This window comes from Triplophysa rosa, linkage group LG15, assembly GCF_024868665.1.
Source record: "Triplophysa rosa linkage group LG15, Trosa_1v2, whole genome shotgun sequence".
Classification (NCBI taxonomy): Eukaryota; Metazoa; Chordata; class Actinopteri; order Cypriniformes; family Nemacheilidae; genus Triplophysa; species Triplophysa rosa.
The window spans coordinates 12,785,219-12,796,079 of NC_079904.1; the positions used below are offsets into that span (position 1 = coordinate 12,785,219).

Consider the following 10,861-nt stretch of genomic DNA (forward strand, 5'->3'; position numbering starts at 1 on the left):
ATTTTACTATAGTAAATACTACAAACTACACTGCTACTGTAAACATTGTACTTATATGTGACCCTGGACAACAAAACCAGTCTTGAGGGTAAATTTTTTGACATTAAGATTTTTCCTTCATCCTAAAGCTTCCCTTTGATAAACGGTTTGTTAGGATAGGCCGATATTTGGCCGAGATGCAACTGAGAATTTAAAACTCTGTAATCTCTCGAAATATTGAGAAAATCGCCTTTAAAGTTGTCCAGATGAAGTCCTTAGCATAGCATATGTGATGCAATCTGGGACAACCCGTCGGATGTCACGCTGGGACGTTTTCAGGAATATCAAAAAATAGATCGAAAGTCAATTTTTGTCAAAATTGTTTTTTCGTTAAATTATTATTCTATAACCTCTTGTCTATCATATCTGAAAATATTGTGGCAAAATGCACTTGTTTTATTGCTGAAAAATAGCGATTTAAAGTGGCTAGCTGATGTTTAAGGACATGCCAGCAGAGCTGCAAAAAATCACTCATAACTTTCCCTCTCTTAACACTACCAAGACAGTTCACCTATCAAAGTAAACCACATAACATGAAGAAAGAAGGAGTATCAATACACATTTTCTGCACCTGTGTAAACTATGGCATGCAAAGTTTTTTATAGAACGTTATCATGAGATGGCGGAGCTCACCGTGTGGAGGGATGATCAAAAGTTCAGAATCGGACACTATGCCCACGATAAACCATGTAAAACTTGCTTCACTACTTACTAGTTGTTGTCCGTAATGTTTGCTAGTGTCGTTGTGTTGTGCTGCAGTGCTCTTAGCACTCCTGACAGAGCTCTCGTTCTTTAAGTGTGCACAGCACCATTTTCCTTACTTTCGTTTTAATCAAACGGTTTTATACAGTATTTTTATACACTTCAACACTAGGAAATGTTTTTTTATTCAATTGTTATTAGTGCGTAAAAGTCTTTTATCACTGTAAAGTAGGGATGGGCGATATGGCCCTAAAACTCTATCACGATAATTCCTGGTATTTCTTGCGATAACGATAAAAATGACGATATATCCATAACGCCATCCACCGCTGTTTTTTGCGTCAAGTGATAGTAGCTGCATGTAGTCTAGACCCTCAGAAAAACAACTATTATCAAAAAGTAGGATAAAACTTACCCCAAATCAAACAGCTCCTAAAATATACCTACAGTATTTTTGTAAATATAAAATATAATAGTGAGATTCTACTTCAAAAGGTTGTAGTAAAGAAAAGTTATATGAACTAAAGTTTAATAAACACATCATGTCATACCTAAAACTGTATATATTCTATTGTTGGGTGGAAACGATCGATCGCATCATGCTGTCAATCACTCTCTCTTGATCTGTGTTAACCTTCTCTTCTCACAGCAACATACACTGAATCTGTCTATGACTCGCGCTACAGAAAGAGAACAGAAAAATGCAGATAAAAGAAATCTAATTAAATAATCCATGCTTTTATGCGCTCATAAACGTATTTAAAATAACGTAATACAAACTCTCATTGTACTGTATGTAAACAAGCAGCAGTGCTGTGCACGCTGTGTCGCTATGAAAGCACATGTGGGCTCGAGCTGCGCACGGGACGCTCCGTTCATCCTGTATATAACAGGCAAGAAATCGTATTAAACAATTTGCGCACGCGCGCATAACATCTAACGAATGTTTAAATAAATACTTTTAGCCAAACTAAATGTTGTGGTGTAACGTATTATGACTATCAACGAATACTTAACAAACGAATTAAATAAAACGAAAGTGAAACTAAACATGAACTCGGATGCATCTACAGTGCCAACCTAAACGAGATTTAGAGCTCGTCTTTTAGTGCAAACTCTTTCTCAGCTTCACGTCCGCCCTCCGCTATACCCGTTTTTGCTTCACATATTAAGTTGTGAATGGGTCTCACAAAGAAATACGTCATCAACTAGAATTTATCGTTTATATCGCGGGAAGACTAATTCCTATCGTGTGGGGAATTTCTACCGGTATATCGCAAACGATATAATATCGCCCATCCCTACTGTAAAGCTTTTATTTTTATCACCTATAACTATAACTTTAAACCTGTTTTTCTCCAAATTCCGTTCCTGAAAATCATAGCGCTCAGCCGACTTCAGATAGCCATGACTTAAGGCTACATACAAGGTATAAGTGAGTTAAAACCAGCTTTGGAAAGGGCTTTCATTTGGCATCAAAACCTGTAATATGAACGTTTTCACCATGTGTTGGGTTTTCCCCGATCGCATCACATATTACTCGCAAAAATTAAGTTTGGATATATTAACAGTAGGAAATTTAGAAAATATCTTAATGGAACATGATCTTTACTTAATATCCTAATGATTTTTGGCATAAAAGAAAAATCGATCATTTTGACCCACACAATGTATTTTTGGCTATTACTAAAAATGTTCCCGTGGTCCAGGGTCACATATAGAAAAAAATATGAAAATAAAAATGAATTTAGGAAATAATTAAAGTGACATTTGGGAAAAAATAAAAGGGCTTTAGTACTGTTGCTAATGTAAAGTAACAATCCATTACCGTTAGACTGCTGTACATCGTTTTGACAGCTTGACAAAGAGAGTGTTTAACTGTACGATCTTAACTTGTTTGGCATATCCTAAACCTGCATTTCTGCTCTTCCAGTTGTATATGAATCACAAACTGCCCGACAGAAAACATCACATGCACACGCATGCATTTTCCCTAAGACAAACTTTCATTTAACTTTAATGAAGTCTTGCATCGCAATGACTACAGCGATAAGAAAAAGAGGAAGAGAGGGTGTGGCTGGGCTGCTACTGTGTCTGAGTGTGTGATCACTGTTTCCAGATCAGCAACCCTGGAAACCGCTCGAGGGGACCGATATTATTAGACACCATAACACGCAGTACAGTGGCCATATCCTTCCTCTTCCTGAATGCGGTGTATTCTGCGCTCAGCAACATCTAGAGCAAAACACAACTAACATAACACCCTTCAAAACACCATTAATATCAACAACAACTGAGTGATTCGAGAGCCCATCAGAACATCACTATGTAACACGCCGAGCAGGGCAGGTCTCTCTGATTGTCTGTAAATCTGCCTTGCAGCTGAAGAAACAGGTTGAGCTGGGGACGGGCGCTACCCAACAAAACATAAAAACGTTCCTGCCAAACCATAGAAAAAATATATGTCAACACTGCATCAATATCCATTCAGAAACAAATCAAAGCAAATAACTAGATATATGACTCCTGAGCTCCAGGGAATTATAACAAAGTCGACCATAAAAATCAAAGAGTCGTTTGTTTATTTGAACATCTTTTACTTGCTTACTTCAAGGGGAAAAATAGCTCTTCCAATAATTACAATACTTTCAAAAACAATATTCCGAAATGAAGAGAATATAGTGTCAGGCAGTAGCCAGCAGCATTGCAAATGAACTTGGGAGTGTATCCAGCTACTTGAAGAGAACATACAATTTTTAAAAGTTTTGCTTATTTGTCTCATGTCGTAGACATTCTAGATGCATTTTTGAGTGGTTTGGCCAACACTGGGAGATTGGATGTTTACTATGTTTACTGAATGAGCGTGTCCTGGCAGTTACATTAAAAACCCGAATCACTGACACACAAGACTCATCAATTTGGGGCGAGCGAGGTATGGTCCGGGTGCGGTTTAAACACCCACAAACATAGCTTGGCTTGAATCTTCCAAGGATGAAGAACTCGACGGATAAAATACTCCTCTCTTCTGGCTGTGCTTTCCGTCACATTTGAATGTGTGGTGGTCAATTTGCATTTTGAATGAAGTCACATTCAGGGGATCACACCCTAGACTGCTTGTCTGCTTGTTACTTACAGGAAAACAAAGAGTGGTCGTAGCTGCATCACCCCAACATGACGCAAATTTTTCCCTATATGACCCTGCATTACTATTACCGTACGACTCACGACTCATAACTCAGTCCTCCTCATTCATACCAAACCAAGAGTCTATCTTTCATATAGGTCCAGTCAAGGCTCAACTATTGACATTGCCCTTTCAATTTCTTTCTCTAATCAGACATTACAAATAATTTTTTTATTGATTTCATCCATCAAGAACTGACTGCATAGTAAAAAGTTGTAACTCGTAGCTGGAGGGGTTGAACAATAAGTGCTTTGTGACATCAGATAAAGTCCGATGCAATTCTTCTGTTTTTATATTTTTTGTTCATTTGCTCCATTTTTCTCTAGTTATCATGTGTACAATTTGGCATCCATATTGGTCTCCATAATATGTTAATACCTTCCACTGTCATTTTTTGGCTGCCCTTAATTTTTTTTTTAAAGTAAAATCAAATTGGTTTTACAAGGTATTCGACTAATTATTTAAAGTTTTGATCAGTGGCGATTTGCTGGACCTAATAAAAACAAGTTGGAGTTCAAGGAATAGTTCAATTCAATTTAATTCAATTCATAATAGTTCACTTTAAAATGGAAATTTCATGATAATTCACATGTCATACAAGTCATCTGAGTGTTTATTTCTTCTGTCAAAAACAAATTGAGGCTTTTGAGGAAAGTTTTCCAGGGTTGTTATCCATATAATGGACTATAATGGATAATGGACTAAAATGATCAAATTTTAATTTTAAAGTGAACTATTCCTTTAAACAAAGAACACAGCTTAACTTATTTTTATGAAGTAAATCTAAAATTTATGTAGGGAAAGCCAATTCGATTGTACTTGCATTTTAGGGCCACAAAAGTTTTTTGCAGTGTGTGCATAATTTTTGGAAATATTGATGCTAATTAGGACACTCATTAAGACACATAAGTCATTGAATTGTCATACATCTCTCATCATCTTGCGTTACACAACAAAAACATCTTGGTTGTGCGTCAATAAAGGAGGAGTCATAAAATTAAGGAATAACTTAAAACCTACTAAAAACATGTAACTACCCATAATTCCCTACAACAGCTCTAAGCTTGTTAATGATGATATGATGTGCTTTCTGTATACATGGTAGTTTTACCCAGATTATTCCCAGAAAATCCTTACTTATTCAAACAGACTGTGCAGTTCTTTTGCATTCATTTAAAGCTATAGTTTACCCAAAGCACAACACAAAAGAAGGTGTTCTGAAGAATGTTGGTAACCAAATAACATCAGTCCCCTTTTATTGTATGGATACAAAATCAATGCAAGTGAATGGGTGCCAGTTAACAACATTCTTCAAAATATCTTCAATTGTATTCTGCGAACGAAAGAAAGTCATACAGGTTTGAAATGACAAGAGGGCGAGTAAATGACAGAATGTTTATTTTTGGGTGAGCTTTCACTTTAAGTACTGTACATAATATCTGTTAGATTATTAGATATGGTAAAACAAATGACCGGTGGATATGCATCTCTACATAAAATCACCCACAGAAACTTCTGCTCAGACTGTGATAATATGAGATTTTGCCCACTAGTCACTAAAGTTACCAGGTGGCGTTTCTGAGTCAACACCCTAAAAAGGCAGTGAGAATTAGACAGCAGCATCTCGAGAGTTGATCAAAACTCTTCCGTAAGGTTATCTGTAAATATTTACAGATGAAAACAAGACTTTATTTGCCTCTGGTCTTCAGTTCAGACAGTTTTAGCTTTTTGATAGGTCATTGACTTGAGCTTCAGTATACAGTATCTGCTCACTGATGTTGGGTAACGCTCTCATAAAACATTTTCTCTCGCCTTACATCAGAGCCCAACTACCATCGGAAAAAGGTGCAAATACACACCTTAAACACACACACCTCCTAAACAAACAGCCCGCTCTGCACTATTCTTCCCAAGATGTTTAAATTTCAATCCGTCTGCTGTCGGTACCTTTGCCACGATGTCGTTGAAGCCGTACGACCGGACGCCCGGTCGGGGTGGTTGCATCTTGCTCCTCTTCGTTGACCTGTGGGACAGGCTGCATCCCCAAACGTTTTATCCTCAGCAAGCGAGGGCCCGTATCCCGCAACCACACTCCCCCCGCATCCGTCGCCGGCATGCCGCCGTCCCCCGAGATGGCCGTGGGAACGAGGCTCTTGAGAAATTCCATGTTTGCACTGTGACACTTTCAGTCCAGGCGCCTGTGCGGGCGCACAGTGACCGCTCCGCCACCCACCATCACCTCTCAAGAATCAGGCTCGTCTGTAACCGGACAGACGACCGCCGAGCGGCTCCTCCACCCAGGCAAAACCACGGCCACAAGTTCCTCTTTGTTATGTCAGAGTTATTAGTAGAACAGTCTATGTACACAGCGAACCAAGAATAAAAAAGATGAAGTTCAGTGAGCTCTTCAGTCGTGGTGCGGTAATGTCGCCTTTTAAGATCCGAGGAGATGAATGCTGCCGTTCAACTCTGGATCTACAGGTGCTTGCTTGTACTTCATTCAATCAGAGTTCTCTGAGTACGATTCCACCTGTCTGTTTTCCACATGCTCCTCAGAAACGTATCCGAATGTTTTACCTGCTTGATCTTATAAAGATAAACAGAAGCTTTAACCTCGACAAGACACCAACGTACTACCTGTCTGTTCATGCAAGATGGGTGATTTGAAGACAGTGGGCGGAGCTTTTCAGGTTGAGTGCAAAGCGTTATTGGGGAAGAGCCAATCAAAACGCAGCAACGACACCCAGACTTTCATGCTCTTAGAAAAGAGGGAGGGAGAAAGGCTCATCCATCAGTGATGGCGAGGGAGTGTATAACAAAAAGTAAGAAGGCGTGTCGTTTTCAGCATGCTGCCACGCTCTGATAAGTTTTATCAGGCAATAAACTAGAGCTACTCCTCACACTCTTCCCACCACACACACAACATTGCAGGCTGACACACACAATAGGAACTCTAACTTCCCGTCTATATTTTCCTTCAAACACCCAAAAAGGCCAAAAATAACGTAATGTTGTCGAACAGACAATTTAAAGAAAAACATGTTGTCTCATATCTAAGCAGACTAAAGTTCTGGTTTCACTTCCACTTTGAAGTAAAGCGGTGGGAGAATTAGCTCGTGGCATGTTTGTCCTGTTTGACAAGCTCGCTAAATCAACAATACCGTATCAAACTTTACAGTGCTTACAAAAATACACGCTCGCATACAAAATATTGGGGTAACAGCAGTTTAATATATTAAATATATAACAATAGTTATGTTTTCTAGGGATCTGGACAAAATTGTAAGGTGTTCTGGGGTAAACTGCTGGAAATGTTCTGCGTTTTGCATGAAGCAGGTCTTTCTGTGCTGACTCACTGAAACATATTCAAATGAAGCGGCTGCGTTCGCTGAGAATGGACATCGTAATAATGGCACAAACTCTCTGAACCTCCATTCAATATACCGCATTACCATTAGGGTTGGGTATCGTTTGACTTTGATCGATTTCGATTCTTATCGATTCCCAGTTTCGATTCCACAGTTGAAGTAAAACATTTAGATGTCAACCTGTAGGGCTGGGTAAAAAAATCTATTCTTCGATTTTAATCAATCTTCCCCGAGGGGAGATCGGGGAGATCCCCGAATCTATATTGTTTCTTTGAATTGAAGATTCTTAATGCACGTGCCTCAGATAATATTAGCCGTATTTCGCCTCTCGTCCAGAGGATGGTGCCATTATATGAGTTGAATTTTGAAATCTGTTTTATTTCTGAAACATTTCATGTTGTTCTTGAATTTCAAGTAGCTTATGATTTCACTGTTGCACATGTACAATGTTTTTGTTTTTCACAATAATGTTTGGTTGCTAAAGGTAAAAGTAAATGTAATTCAAAACAATTGTGTGGGCTCTACTATTAACGTGAATGTGTAGGGGGTTTCAGTTAGCAGCGTATATATTTAAAGAGTACATATTACGAGATCATGTAAATTAAATTTCATGCAGTATGTAATGTTGCCATGTGTGAATGTAAGCAGTCTGCCAAGTTGTAAAGACGAAGGTGAATGAATAACAAAGTAATTGGCTGGGAAAAAAGGGAGTCGACTCTGAATCACGCAAACGAGTCGTGCCCTAGTCCGATTCGCGAACCGCCGTGGATTTAGGTAACTACATATAGTCCTCGCCTACTTTGTTACTGCTACTGCTACTGCTAGGTCGGCCCGCGAAAACGTCACTATTCTCCCCCAAACACTACACAGTAAAATCGCCAGTGTTAAAAAAGGCCAAATTAACTCTCACAGTGTATATACAGTATAATCCACACTATCAAAGTGTGAGAGTATAAACACTGTGAGAGTTAATTTGACCCTTTTTAACACTGGCGATTTTGCTGTGTAGCTGCGTTTACATGGACCAGTGTAATCCGATTAAAAGTCCAATCCGAATGAAAACGCTCCATATAAACAAGTCAATCAGATAAAAAATGCCCAAGCCGATTGAAATTTCAGTCGGATTGTAAGGGGTGGTTTATGCCTTTTGTAATCCGCTTGATAGGATATGTAAACACTTGATCAGATTAAAAACCAAAGTAGGAAGTTGTGCGCATGTGCAAAGACGACGCTGGCTCATACAGGGCAGGACGCACGGAACGGAGCAGCTGTTGCTAAAGAAACCAAAAACCATAAATCTGACAAAGCAGTACAAATTTCCCTATGCTTGTCATCTCTAAATGAACATGAATGTTTCTATGCATTTAAAATGTCTTAACTGTTTCCCTGGAGTGAGTTTTTAACCGCAGTTTCTCAGTTCCTTTTAAAACACGATACATTTGCAGATGTACAAACAATGTCGGCTAAAATATCTAATCATAAAATTTCGTTTATATTTGTAGTAGGCTACCGAACATTAATTTTATTTATCGTTTACTTACATGTGCTTCGGAAGGATTAACTGTTTTTACAAAGTCGCTGTAACGACCTTGCTTCATTGATATGTAGACATTATTTTGCGGTTATGAATTGTACATTATTATGCTGGTGTCTGTGACATAAAATAAACACATCTGTGCTTACAACATTGTTTGAGTAGCCGTTTTGTGAATATTATAATGATACCCGCGTCCACCGCGCCCGTCTCTGTTTACGTTAATGCTGATATATGAATCCACATATTATCACTTCTAAAGTTCGGCATTAGCTGTTGCTAAACATTTATTTTAATTATTGTTTGCCTGCAGATGCTCTGGTGGGTCTTGGTAGTTTTGTCATGGTTTTACCATGTTAAAACCGCATCGGATGTGCTCGTGCTTCATTGGCACGAGACACTGCCTTTATAAACTGAACATTTTTTTCGTGCCGTTTGTAAAATAAAATATACACAACATGTGCTTTAAAACACTGTTTTAGTGGGTATCGGTGTGCGCATGTCAGCAGATTATATCGGATTTGAAGCTTGTCATGTAAACACGCACATCAATCAGATCACTTAATTTACCTTTCATGTAAACACTACATTCAGATTGCACATTCTGATTAAATTCAACCCGATGTGTCCATGTAAACGCAGCTACTGTTGCTCGTGAGCCTCATTTACGGTAGACCAATCAGAGCAGACTAGACCATCTGACCAATCATATCAGAGTAGGCTAGGAAGGGATTAGACGGATGATTCGCCGAACGAATCATTTGAGAGTCAGTCAAGAAGTAAGGTAAGAAAAACTGCCTATTATAACAAAATAATAGTGTTTTACACCTTGTATGTACGTAAATTTGTTGTTGGACACTTCATAAACCAAAATAGGACCTTAAAAATCAAGGAATATTTACTCTTTAAATATGGATTCCATGTCTGCAAAACTGAATCGAATCGCCAAAATGGTCTCAAAACCCAGCCCTATCAACCTGTATGGTAATTTAGCCTGCTTATGAAATGATATGCAAAATATATATATATATTTATCAATTTGGTTCACCATAGTTTAACTACATCAATGTTAAACTGTAGTTACTATAATGGAACTATGGTAAATTTGTGGTTCCTGTGCTTTACAGCGAATACTATAGTTAAACTATGCTTGCTATAGTAAAAATATGGTTAATTTTCATATAGGCTTTTATTGCGATTTCAGCAAAAGACAAGTTAACATGCACATTTCTGAAAATATGCACACATGAATTGATAATGTTATTTCAAGTATCCGATTCCTAACCTTTCAATTCTGAATTGGAATTGATTTTCGATTCCCAACACTAATTACCATTGATAAAACTTGCCAACAGTAGCTTTTACAATTACAACCCTTACAAAAAATTTACTAAGCTCTACCATTGTAATGCTAATCCGATGCTATGAAACCTTAAGGGGTAAAAACAGTCATCATTTATTCACCTTCATGTTGTTCAAACCATGTATATGACTGTTTCTTCCGTGAAACACAAAAGATTATCTTTTTAAAAAATGTCTCTGTGCTTTTGTGTCCATACCGTGGAATTCAATAGGGGGCAATGTTGTTTGGTTATCAAGATTCTTCAAAATATCTTTTTCTGCAGAAGAAGCCAGTAGCAAAAGGACAGCTGGGCAGTTTTTGTTGCTTTAGGACAATTTGGCTTCTACAGCACCACCTGGAGGACAGATCCAGGAAGAGGAAATGACCTCTGCAACATACAGACAGAACAGTTTCCACTGTGGCCCAACATAACTTCATTCAAGACCCAGAAGCACATACCGTAGAGCAACAGAGTAGAAAATTGAGCAAGTGATTCACAGGAAACGCTCACACCCTTGAAATCTGTGTGAACATGTCAGACCAACCATGATAGAGTTTCAGTTCCTCCAGTGTGAGAAGACAAAATATGTGCACGTACATGTAGCTGTAGTGCAATAAGTGGGCCAAAATAATCTCCAACGTGCTACTTATTACCATCTTAAGACAGTTATATTGAAATTTGATATAGTGTC

The 10,861-nt window shown here is 38.3% G+C and overlaps 1 protein-coding gene across 1 annotated transcript in view; it reads right to left on the reverse strand.

The window, feature by feature from the left end:
• The window catches only part of fryl (furry homolog, like), a 65,454-nt gene extending 58,884 nt beyond the window's left edge, over positions 1–6,570 (reverse strand). The window contains exon 1 of the mRNA XM_057353899.1: positions 5,873–6,570. Within this exon, the coding sequence (XP_057209882.1) occupies positions 5,873–6,092 (220 nt within the window). The 5' untranslated portion in view covers positions 6,093–6,570. The remainder of the gene's footprint in view (positions 1–5,872) is intronic.
• Between the last annotated feature and the right edge of the window lie 4,291 nt (positions 6,571–10,861).